At 51.6% G+C, this 12,982-nt stretch overlaps 1 protein-coding gene across 7 annotated transcripts in view; it reads right to left on the bottom strand.

Moving 5' to 3' along the window:
• The window catches only part of TANC1 (tetratricopeptide repeat, ankyrin repeat and coiled-coil containing 1), a 225,168-nt gene that overhangs the window by 6,669 nt on the left and 205,517 nt on the right, over positions 1-12,982 (bottom strand). For all 7 annotated transcript variants that reach the window (XM_012745247.3, XM_012745253.3, XM_012745252.3 and 4 more), the window contains 4 exons: positions 6,049-6,182; positions 4,453-4,576; positions 4,006-4,181; positions 1,034-1,166 (listed from right to left, as the gene is read on the bottom strand). In XM_012745247.3, coding sequence (XP_012600701.2) covers positions 1,034-1,166; positions 4,006-4,181; positions 4,453-4,576; positions 6,049-6,182 — 567 coding nt within the window. The remainder of the gene's footprint in view (positions 1-1,033; positions 1,167-4,005; positions 4,182-4,452; positions 4,577-6,048; positions 6,183-12,982) is intronic.

Below are 12,982 nucleotides of genomic sequence, written 5' to 3'. Positions count from 1 at the left end.
CAGCCATGACCCATCCCTCCCTTCTGAGGGAGATTTGGAGGAAAACTGATGAAACCAGGCCTCTGTACATGCTCCTTAGGTCCCTGCAGTGCCCACCCCGAGGGGCGTACATTCCCGGCACCGAGTCCCCTGTGCACTTTCCACCACGATCCACTCTGGGGCTGCCTCAGTCCCCCCCACCCCCGCCTGTCCACGGCCAGCGTCTCTGCTCCTGGGATGCCGCAGGGAGGAGTGGTGCCCAGCACAGACTCGGAACTCGGACTGCCAGGTTCCCACGGTGACCAGGCCACTCACTGCGACCTTAGGGAAGAGCTAGTGAGCTCCTGTGTGCCTTGGCTTCCTCTCCTGCAAAGTGATGGTACGATCGCCACCTCCTTACTGGGCTGGGGCGAGGTTTAAGTCGGACGTGAACATAGGAGAGTCCCTGCTAGTCGCTAGTACCTTCACCACAGCCCCCACCCAGACTGCTCTTGGCCAAAGGTCCTGCATATGGAACCGTGACAGTGACACTCCATCGCTCGTTCCTTCAGGCACCAAATAGGGTGTCATGTTGCCACCAGCCACACAGAAGGGGCTCTCCCTACTCAGCCCCCCACTATCGTCCAGGGACCCCCGTTTTTGTCTCTGTGAGGTCGCACAACCTCTCCTTTGCACAGCTGTGCTGGGGTGGCCGTTCTCCTGCCCGGCTGGTTATTCTAGAACAGTGGTTCTCGGCCTGGGCTGTACGTGAGAGTCACCCAGCGAGCCCACAGCTCACCAACAGTCGCTCCCCGCGATTAGCCTAATCTCATGCTCCCTGGCCGACTCTAACGCAGTGCTAGAGCCTCCTTCAACATCAGCCTCTGCTTTCTTCCCACACTGGCCTCTCACGAGCTGTTCGGACATCCGGATGACTGCGATTAAATGAGAAGAGAGATCTCCAAACATCTTGATGTCTCATTTCCTACCTGGGAGCAGGGCAGTCTTTGTGCTCCCCAAGGTTCTCTAAAATCTAATCCCCTCCTCTCTGCTGACCCGAGGCGGGGTCACTAACCTAATTTGGCTCCTTTTCTGAGTAGCGTAACCACGACAGATGTGTTCCGACAGCCAATGGCTCTGTCCAGGGGGCGCATCCCGCTGTGGTCCACGTGCTCGATCACAGCCCCCTTCTCCACCAGGAACAGCACCTGCGGGGGCGGGCGGACGGGGGGCAGAGGCCTGAGAAGCAGCCGGAGGCAGGAGCGCGGCCACCCACCCCCTCCGCAGGCCGGCTGAGGCGCTGGCCCTCTTAGCCTCGCTCCCATTGTAGCCATCCCTAAGAATGGAAAAGAAGCTGACACAAAATGAGATGAAGAGCTACAGTCCATAGCTGGACCTTCTCTGCTGAAGTGATTCTGCTGTGGAGCGGGGATACTGGGGGCAGGGGCCTGTCGTGGAACATCGGTAATCACTAGGGAAATGCAAACCAAAGCTGCCATATACCAATCACACCCACTAGGATGGCTACTGTTAAAAAAGACTGAGAAAATAAGTGTGGGTGAGGATGTGGATAAACTGGAGGCCTTGTATGCTATTGGTGGGAATGTAAAATGGTGCAGTTGCTGTGGAAAACAGTATGGTGGCTCCTCAAGAAACTGAAATAGAGCTACCATACGATCCAGCAATCCCACTCCTGGGTACATATCCACAAGAACTGAAATGGAGGCCTCAGAGAGATGCCTGCACACCCATGTTCGTAGCAGCATTACTCACAATAGCTAGAGCATGAAAGCAAGCCAAGTGTCCAAGGACGGAAGAATGGATAAATAAAACGTGGTACATCCATACAATGGAATATTATTCCGCCTTAAAAAAGAAGGAAATTTTGACACATGCTGCAACACGGATAGATCTTAAGGACATTAAGTGAAATAAGCCAGTCACAAAAAGACAAATACTGTATGATTCCACTTGTATGAAGTACCTAGCACAGTCAACATCAGAGGTAGGAAGCAGAAGGTGTTGATAAGGGAGGTGGGAACAAGTTATTGTCTAATGAATACAGAGTTTCAGTTTTCCAAGATGAAAAGGTCTGGACGCTGGTTGCATAGCAAGGTGAATGTTCTTATCACTACTGAACTCCATATGCTTGAAATGGTTAAGAGGGAAATTTTATGCTATGTGGTTATTTTTTTTTTTTTTTATCTCACTCTGTTGCCTGAGCTAGAGTGCCGTGGCATCAGCCTAGCTCACAGCAACCTCACACTCCTGGGCTCAAGGAATCCTTCTGCCTCAGCCTCCCGGGTAGCTGGGACTACAGGCAAGCGCCACCATGCCCAGCTAATTTTTCTATATATTTTAGTTGTCCAATTAATTTCTTTCTATTTTTAGTAGAGCCGGGGTCTCACTCTCGCTCAGGCCGGTTTCGAACTCCTGACCTCGAGCAATCCGCCCGCCTCTGCCTCCCAGAGTGTATGCTATGTGTTTTTACTACAAAATTTCTTTTAAACAACACTTGAATACTAAGCTCCTTCACTCTTCCCTTATGCTGATAAACCACAGAATTTGGGGAAGTAGCTGAAAAGTTGAAGCATAGACACGTGTGATTGAGTTAAACTTCTGTTTGTGAAGCTCAGCGTGCCGTGCAGCTCGCAGGCGCGGGACGGACACCCTGAGCGGCGCTGCCTTTCAGAGCACCAGGGCACGGACGCGCAGGCCCACGGCGTCCGCTGCCTGGCCCGCACTCGCCTCTCGGCTAGCCCCCACACGAGGCACGAGGAACGACTTAAAATGACACCCCTCTCAGGTAGCTGAATATTCTACTCTGGCACCTGGAACCTGACGGAGGCTCAGTCTCGAGATATTTCGTAGCTCTTGGTTTGTTAAGGTTTTATCCCCCCACACCTTGAGTAGAATTAGGGATTTGGCAAGGAGATAAAGACAGTGCCCACAGCTTTTTATATTATTTTTAGGCAATGCCATATCGCTTTAGAAACCAACCAACCAGTATGTATGTGTATACACACACACACACACACACACACACACACATATATATATATATATATATATATATAAAATGGAATACTAATCAGCCTTTAACAAGTAGGAAATTCTTTCATTTGTAGCTGAGGAACACTGTGCTAAGTGAAAGAAGCCAGGCACAGACAGAGACTGCACGATCTCACTTCTATGTGGGATCTTAGAAGCGCAGAGGAGAATGGTGATTGCCAGGTGCTGGAGGGGGGGGGGGAAGGGTGGTCAATGGGTAGGAAGAAAGTTTGAGTCAGGAGGAGCAAGCTCTGGTGGTTACTGCACAGCGTCACGACTACAGTCAATGATAATGTTTTGTTTACTTCAAAATAGCTCAAAGAGAGGATTTTAAATGTTCTCACCACAAAGAAGTGATAAATATTTGAGTGATGGATATGTTGATTATCCTGATTTGATCACTCCATAGTGTATACACTGTACTCCATAAATATATACAATTATTTGGTCAATTAAAAATAAAGCCATATGTGTGGTTCGAGCCTGCAGTCCCAGCTACTGGGAGGCTGCGGTGGGAGTGTCGCTTGAGCCCAGGAGTTGGAAGTTGCAGTGAGTTATGACTGCACCACTGCACTCCAGCCTGGGCAACAAGCAAGACTCCAGCTATAAAAATAAATAAATAAAATAACAACAAAACAAAAACAAACCAACCAGCATTTGATTAGCCATGGTTTCTAAAAGATCTATGCAGGAATTTTATTTATATGGATCACTATGAAAAAAACCACACATGCATGTGTGTACATATATTCACGTACATGTCTGTTGTATGTGCAGTTTGTAAACAGATATTTTTAAGCTTTTAAGAGTCTACTGACATCTTTACTACAGTCCTGGAGTAGAGCGCACATCACTGAATCAGAGAAAAATGAAAGATCCCCCCCCCCCGCGCCTCCCCCCCCATACACCGCACTCAGGCACAGCCTCACGAGCCCCCAGAACTGGTCAGATCCTGAGGTTTCTGTCCCGTGCGGGGGAAGGGGAGCGAGCACTCACCGTCTCGGCATCACCGTAAAAGGCGGCCAGGTCCAAGGGCGTGCGGCCATTCTTGTCTGTCTGGTCTATCTCAGCTCCTTCTTCAACCAGGTACTGGACCACGGCCCTGTGACCCTTCAGACACGCCCAGCTCAGTGCTGACAGGCCCTCTTTGTCCAGAGCAGAAAGGGTGGCACCTGAAGGAAGAGCCCATTCCCAGAGCATGAGCCTTGCAAGACGGCAAAGCCCGGGGCAACCTCCCCAGGTGGCACGTCAACCAGGCACCAGCGCGCTGGGCTCGAGTCCCCGCATGTGGGCTGCGCCACCTGTTCGCTCTACTGGCGTGGCCGGTAGAACACGTGCACAGCGTTAAGACCTCAGATTTCAACCAGAACGCACTGCCCGGGGTGCCGAAGCCCTCTCTCTCCGTCCACCCGACAGAAACCCACGCAGGCGACATGGCACTACCTCTGGAGAGGAGGAATTCCACGGTGCTCAAGTGCCCTTCACAGGCAGCCACCATGAGAGGCGTCCGGCCCTGCTTGTCGCTCAGGTTCACGTCGCAGCCGCGTTCCAACAGCAACCTAACGATCTGAAAGAGACACTGGGAATTACAATCTCCCCACTGCCTTTCAACCATGTTCTCTAAACCCAGACAGGTTCCTTGACCTTCAACAGCAGTCAAATGACTCTCTCTTAAAAATCCCTCCAAGTTGTGTGATCCATAGTGCCCATAAAATCTTTCCACTGCGTTCCTTTAAACAGAATCTTTTTTCTAAACACAAGGCCTTTTGAACATGCCCGATTCATTACTGTACCTACAAAACACACCCCAGCAGGAACCACTGTTTAGAGGCGGCAGGGGGCCAACTACGATGGGGCTGGGACCAGATGGCCACAGGGGAGACGTGTGGTGACTAAGCCCAGCTCCACCGAGTAGCGGCCATGGGGTCCCGAGCTGACGCTGAGGTTAAGCCCCTGCAGGAGGGCAGGGCAGGGAGAGGGCGCAGAAGGTGGCTCACCCGCCACACCCCCAAGCGGTGGCTCCCCTAGACTCAGGCTTGGCGGGTAGCTTGCCCTTCTCAAAGAGCAACTTCGGCAAAGGCTCCCGAAGGAGATTCTCAGCCTCCGGCATGCGTCTTTAATCTGCGCGTGTGGTAAGGTTGGGAGAAGACACAAAAACCAGACAGGGCTCTAATACGACCACCAGCTCGGTGGGAACCGCTCTATCTACCGGTGAGCCTGGAGTCTCTCCCGGGCACGCTGTGGCATTGCCTCCTCATTCCCACTGCCTTTGTGCTCTTTATGCACTAACAAATGCTTCCCGAACTTCCCTGCAACGCGAGAGACTCGAGACCAGGAGAGAGGATGAGCCAGAGGCTCTGGTCAAAGTGGTGCGGTGACAGAGAACAGAAGGTACAAACCAAGCTCCCGGAACAGGCGGGAGAGGAGCCAAAATCCCGGGGGTGGCGCACACAGTTCCACCGCAGGAGCTAGCAGGAAACGCAGAGACACGAGTCCATGCTATAAGCTCTGGTCTAGAAAATTCTTCCTATACTGGGCAGAAGACCCTTTGTGTTTGTAGCTGTAACCCGGTGCTAGGTGTGGGGCAGGGATGTGGCCGCTGTCGACACACTGAAGGAACAGGGATCTGCTGCTCCCTTGAATTAAAGACAACAGTGCGTCATTCACAGCAGAAGAAAACCAGCCTGAGTCACAGCGCTGAACCAGAAGGACAACGTCTCCTTTTCCAAGTATATGGGACAAATGGGTCACCGAACGGCATATGTATGTCAGAGCAAAGCCCCTATTGCTGTGATTTGCCGCCCGCTCCACGCCTCCATGTGCGTGTCTCTGCCCTGGACCTGACCTTGCTCCCCAGCCCTGCGGCCGACCGCGTCAGCCTGGCAAAGGTCTGTCGAGTAGTCCCGACAGCACAAGCAGAAGGCAAGAGCGGGGATAAAGACAGACGGCTCAGGGAGCCACGCGTGGCCTCGGGAGACAGGCGATGGTGAACTCAATCCCCACTCACTGCTTCTGAAGCATTCGGGGCCCACTGGGTACCTGCCAATGTCCCTGGCGTGCTGCACAAAACAAAGGTGGAACCCCTCTCCTGTTCGTCCGGGACACGGCAGCTCCATGCCCCAGCAGCAGCTCACAGACCTCCAGCTTCCCTCTTCCCGCAGCGGCAGTCAGGGCTGAAGGAAAGTCACAGGAGGGGGAATCGTTAGCATGTGGTGGATTAAAGATGAGCAAGAATTCTTTGACACTTCTCCCACGGGGAGGTAGGGGTTTGTGCACCCTCCCCCTCTGAGCCTAGGTGGGCTGTGATGGCTTTGACCAACAGAACACAGCAGAACGATTCTGTGCCAGTGTCTGGGCAGTCTGGGCCCAGGTCCTGAGAGACGGGCTACTTGCATTTTCTTGGAACCCGGACACCATACTGTGAGGAAGCCCAAACAGCCCTGTAGTGTCACCACAGGGAGAACTGAGGTGTGGTTGACAGTCCCAGGTGAGCTCCCAGCAGACAGCCAGCAATGGGCAGCCAACCACATGCATGAGCCATCCTGGAAGTGGATCCCAGCCTGAGTCAAGCTACGCCAGCTGCAGCCATGTGAGCTGAGGTGAGCCGTCCCCACCATGCCCAAACTGTAGACTCAGAAGTGACTACATTTTCATTTTTCACAGCAAGAGATAACAAGAGATAGTGTAACACACACACACACACACACACACACACACACACACACACACACACACACAGAGATTAGTATTATTGCCCATTTGGGCTTCTTACCCTAAAGTAAGGTGAGGTACCCTACCTTTCATTCAAGAGTAATTACTGAGCAGTCAAGAGCATAGCACATCATCCCTACCTTCCTGGAGCTCAGAATCTCTTTAACACATCACGATTCAGAGTTAGGAACTCAAGGATGAAAACAAAGAGGACCCAACTGCACAGGCCTCGAGTAAACAACCGGTGTGATCCCAGAGGCGGCAAGCTGCCTGTCTTGGGTGTGGCTAAGGGGAGTCAGCTACGGATAAAACAAAGATGGCACGAACAGAAAGAGAACAGCAAGTCGGGGTACTCGTGACACCCTCATGTGGGTGAGCGGCCACCCTGCTCCCCGATTCTTAACTGGGTGAGGGGGAGTAACAAGCTGGGTGCAGAGGTGCTTCCGCCGCATCTTGAGAATCACTGCCCAGAGAAAGGACAGTAGCAGTGGCAGAGACAATCGCCGACAAGCTCCTCTGTGGGACAAGAGGGCAGGAAGGGCTGAGCGGCGTGGGATGGAGAGCCCCAGATGGGACCACACAGAGGAGGAATGCGGTGGTCGGGTGTGATGCTGTGGCTCTATCCCTGGTGCCTGCCTCGGACAACTCTGTTGTTAAACACAGCTTCGAGCCTACACATTTCGGCTTCCAGAATACAGAAGTGATCCTGCACCTCAGTGACGGGCCTCTCAGGCTGCAAACGGGGAACACAGGAACAGGCCCTTCGAAAGGTCCAAATGCCAATGAACTTGAGCAAAGTGCCACCCCTCATTAGTAACCCGGGCAACTGAGCAATGGATGTGGGGCGACGAGAATGCACGTGCACTGCTGGGAGACGGAAGTCAGAAGTTTGGCTGCCTCAGAAAACAGGCTGACACCAGTGAGTGGCAGACACACGTGTCCCGAGACCCGGCCACCCCACCTGCAGATCCACACTCTGCAGGCACTCCAGGGGAGCACCAGAAACTTGGGCAGTGCTGGCCACAGCAGCCCAGTGGCCATGAGCAGCAGAATGCGTCAAGAAATCACAGTGCAGTCACACAACAGAAAGCCTCACATCAACAAAAATAAATACCATGTGGCCAAATGCAACAGAGTGGCTCAGTCTCTCAAACTTAACGTTGATTCATAGAAACAAAACACAAAAGAATGTACACAGGTGACTTGGTTCATATATAGTTTGAAACTGCTAAGAGGGTCACTTGTGGGCCTATCAGAAAGGGTGGACCTGGGCTGGGCGTGGTAGCTCACGCCTGTAATCTTAGCACTCCGGGCGGCCAAAGCGGGAGGATCACTCAAGGTCAGGAGTTTGAGACCAGCCTGAGCAACAGTGAGACCCCTTCTGTACTAAAAATAGAAATTATCTGGACAACTAAAAAAATATATATATAAAAATTAGCCGGGCTTGGTGGCACATGCCTGTGGTCCCAGCTACTCGGGAAGCTGAGGCAGGAGGATTGCTTAAGCCCAGGAGTCTGAGGTTGCTCTGAGCTAGGCTGATGCCACAGCACTCTAGTCTGGGCAACAGAGTGAGACTCTGTCTCAAAAGAAACAAAAAAGGAAGGGTGGACCTGGCTCAGTGGCCCGGGCACCTCAGCGCAGCCCAGGACTCCTCTCCGGCTCAGGAATGTTGCCTTCCCCTCGCACGCCTAGGTCTGCCTGTCCTCTTGGAGCCCTCCTGGGACAGGTGGCAGATGCCCCCTCTGGCACCCACGGTAAAGCCCAGGGAAGCTGGAGTCAGTGCCTGATCCGTGACCTCCTCTGGCCACACTGACCCCGGCTGCTAATCAGCATGGCCCTGGCTTAACCCCCACCCTCCCCCCACAGCGCCACACCCGAGAGGATGCAAACCTGACACCCGGGCCTGATCTGAGACAAACGGCTGTTCCTCCAAGGAACAAAGTGTCTGTGGACTGTCCTCAGGGTCACAGTGTGGCATGGCTGGTGACTTCACCTCTTCATGTCATGGAGGTATCCACATCTGCTGGATGGGCCACCTGAGCTCTGCTTCCAAGGCAGGTGAGGGGAGGATCCTCCACCAGAGAGGGAGGAGGCGGGATGCAGGGAGGGAGCCAGGGCAGCAGGTTGTCCTATCCCTGGGGACCTAAGGATGTGACGGTCAGACCTAGGACACGGCGGGGATAACACCCCTTGCCTCCACCCTTCCAGGAAGGGTTGCAACAGCCTGGCCGACTCTGAACGTCCTACTGGCGATTACTTGCCACCTGGCCAGCCTGCTGCTTTTCAGGAAGGAGGTCACCAGATTTCTCCAGAAAGATAAGTTTATAAAGGGCTGTGTCGTGATCTATGGTCACAGCAGCCAGCACTAAAGGCACAGGTGGGGGCCGAGAGGAGACACAGGTCAGGAACTGACTGCCGGCTTCCCAGGCTGCACTGTGGGCAGCAGGAGCAGGCATCTGCCAGCTGCCGACACGCTCTGACTTCCAAAGCAGCAGCATTTTTCCATGAGGCACAGCCAATTCTGACGGCAGGTTCTCCTCAGCTCTCTGCGGCAGGACTGACTGCGTGCAGTGGGACATGGTCCCTTGTAGCTCCAAGGAGATATCTGGTAAACCCAGCCATGGCCCTCATGAGAGGTCAGCTGGCACCAAGGCGTGTGCTGAGAGAGTCATCCTCGCAGAGACCCGGCACACGGGCTCTCAGAATGTGAGAAACTCCTCAGCCCTGGGGTCCAGGGGTCCAGGGCAACATGGGACAAGTGACCTGAAAACCCAGTTCTAGTCTCAGTTGCTATGTGTGACCCTGGCAAATCCACAAGGTCTCTGGGCTCCAGTGTCCTCATTTGTAAGCTAAGGACTCAGCCAGATCAGATTTACAAAGACTGCAAAGGTTCCGCACATGTTATTCTAATTTCACTCTTTAATTGCACCTTAACTACTTAACAATTTGTAGTAAACACAAAACTCTCTCCCGGCACATTTGTTGTTGCTAAATTCTAATACCCAGAGACCCAGCACATTAACACGGGTGACCAGAGCAACTTGTCATTGGGCAGTCTCATAACAATGCTTCTCCTGTCATCTTTCTAGTCAAAGAATTTCTTAGAACTACAAGAAGAGCCATTTAAACAACAGTTGCCATCACGGATCTGGATGGATTTGGAAGATCTCTGAACCAGAACAAAACACAGAAGGGGTGACCAGGCGCAGTGGCTCACACCTGTAATCCTAGCACTCTGGGAGGCCGAGGCAGGCGGATTGCTCGAGGTCAGGAGTTTGAAACCAGCCTGAGCAAGAGCGAGACCCCATCTCTACTATAAATAGAAAGAAATTAATTGGCCAACTAATATATATAGAAAATATTAGCCAGGCATGGTGACACATGCTTGTAGTCCCAGCTACTTGGGAGGCTGAGGCAGCAGGATTGCTTGAGCCCAGGAGTTTGAGGTTGCTGTGAGCTAGGCTGACGCCATGGCACTCACTCTAGCCTGGGCAACAAAGTGAGACTCTGTCTCAAAAACAAACAAACAAACAAAAAACACGGAAGGGAAGTGGATGCTACAGCTGATCGGGACTGAAAGTACCATTCATATTTTATATCACGCAAACGGGCCCACTGTCCCTACTGAGCGAGATATTCAAACTTAGAAATCTGCATTAACAGAATGGTATTTACATCAGTTTTATATACGGATGCACTGAGGTAGCGGTGGGGGCTCCCATATCAAAAATATTTGAAAAACAGTGGCCAAGGTGATCCTGCCTGTACCATGAGAGACTAAGCAAGCCGGTCTTGGTCCCTGCTGTCCTGGGACCCCCCACCTCCCGTCTGTTCCTGCTGTGATAACGTATGTGATTCCCTTTATGTTGCAGCCGACAAGAATATGCCACCCCTAAATATGAGTGTAGGAGACCAGAATATACCACCCCAAAATATGCCTCGTTGGCATAAATATTATTTTGAGCTGATTATTTTGAGAAACTGCAGACACAGGAGAAATCTCTGAAAACACAAGTTACCCTTTTTTAAGAAATTTACATCTATAAAGGAAATCTCCATTTGGAAGGGTGTCTTCTTCCTTTCTGTCCTGGGAAGAGAAGGACGACTAAACCCTAGAGACTCCCGTCAATGGAGAATCCACCTCACACTCCTTGCGCTTGTTAACTGCTTTCCCTGGGTGCCTCCCCCCACCGGCCTTCCTCACACCTTTCATCTCTGTTTTGGAGGATAACGGTATTTAAGCCTAAAGTCTGCGCCACCTCTTGGAAGTTTCCTCATTTTCGGGGTATCTCCTGCGTGTACAACATGAGGTGTATGTGTTATTAAGCTTATGTTTGTCTTCCTCTTGTCACAGCGGTCTGTCTCAAGTAACAACTATGACGGCCAGGGATAAAATGATTTTTTCCTCCCCTGCAACATGCAGTATCTGCCTGTGGCCCTGAGAGAGGTTCGTGAGCTGGAAGAGCTGGGCGTTGAGCCGCTACCTGGACCTGCTGCTCCTCTGCAACTTCCCTCCAGGCGGGGAGCTCCTTCGCTTCCCCTCCTCTGGCTGCACACGGGTACTCGCGCACAGGACATGAGCTCCAGAGACGGGGCCAGCGTCTGCGCAGGACTCCTCAGGGAAGGACACACACAGGACTCTTCCATTTTACGAGATCTGAAGTGGCCAATCCACCACAGCAATCCCTTCATTTATTTGGTAAACAAGTTCGGTCCCCATTATAAATGGGGCCTTTAAATCAGGATTTCTGTTGCATCTGCTACTGAATTTTTGCAACAGCAGCACATCAGAAATGTCAGCCCGGCACTAAAATTAGGGACCGTGTGTTTTATGGAGGTGGAGAAGCCAGAAGTTGGAGCAGCTGACAAGGGACGAGAGCGCCACCCTGGGCCTGGCGACTGGGCTGGACTCGTCCTCCTCCACCTCCACCACCCACTTGCCGCGTGGGATCAACTTCCTTTTCAGGGGATGGGGAACCTGCAAGCACAGGCAGCCTTTGCTCGGGCTGACAGCAGATCACGTTCTAGATGCAAATTCCTGGAAACATGTGGATGGACAACAAGATCTGTGTTTTCCCTTTTCTACTCTGATTGAGTGTTTTGGAGCCCACACTGTAAACTCCTGAGGCTAGGGGGTATCTCAGGTTTCAGCAGGCACAAGGACTTACAGATACCATATAAGGAAACAAGCGACTGAAGAGCAGTCAACTACACGCTTAAGCAAACAAAATCACAGCAAAACTACGCTCAGGAATTCCAACTATTCTGCCAAAAGAGCTGAGCTCTGTGCTGACCGCCAAGCCCTAAGGAGGGTCAATGCCACCAGACCAGAAACAAAGAGGGGCGGGGCTCAGGGTGGGAAAAGAGTGCTCCCTGCTGGTGGGGCAGTGTCCCATCTTCTGGCCAATGAAACACAAAGATGTAAAACAAAGAGTTGGTACGAAATAGAAGCTATAAAATCAACATGAACATATACCACTTTTCAGGACTCAAATTGGACACGATTTGTTTTACTTGCAAAATCCCTAACACGATGGCATTTGTGAATTAAATTCCCAGGAAAGCACAAATTTTCTGACGATCTGAATAATTTCACCTCAACAAAACTGTCCCATGTCTTCAGAGCATGGGTAGATTTGGAATGGCAGATATTCATTTTAAGAAAAGCCTGACTGACACTCAACAATCTGAACTTATTGGAAACATCAGTGAGATATAGTTCTTTGTCCCATAAAATAGATCGTTTGCAACAAAAAATCTTTAACATGTTAAGGTTCTCTGGGCAAAAATTTGATTCATAAAAACTTGACTGTCAACTTGCCGGGAACACAGTCATTCCGTAAAAGGACTGTTTATAAAATTTTGCAGCAGATCTGTCACTCAAATACCCAGGAACGTGCTACCCAGGTACAGGATGGCTCTGCTTGATGGTCCTAACAATGGATCGTTATTCCACCCTCGTTTGCTTCTGGACCCAATTTGGAGACTTGGACAGAAGGACAACAGGTAGGTGCACACAAAGACAGCTCTTCCTTACAGACAACTGCCTCTCATACATGACACACCAGTGACCTCAGCCTTTCATTCTCCAAGCTACACGGAGCACTTGAGCAAAGCAGACTGCACCTGCAGAGCACACTTCCTGCCAGGTAAGCAGTGGGGCCCAGCCCTGCCTGTGTACCTGCGCTCATCTGTGCCATTTGTTTCCTATTACACTGGCTTCTCTCATCTTTTATAGAAACAAGTGGAAAATGAAAAAATG

The sequence above is a fragment of the Microcebus murinus genome, chromosome 8 (genome assembly GCF_040939455.1).
Source record: "Microcebus murinus isolate Inina chromosome 8, M.murinus_Inina_mat1.0, whole genome shotgun sequence".
Taxonomy (NCBI): domain Eukaryota; kingdom Metazoa; phylum Chordata; class Mammalia; order Primates; family Cheirogaleidae; genus Microcebus; species Microcebus murinus.
The sequence above is the reverse complement of the archived record's forward strand: the minus strand, read 5'-3'. Positions and strand labels throughout refer to the sequence as shown.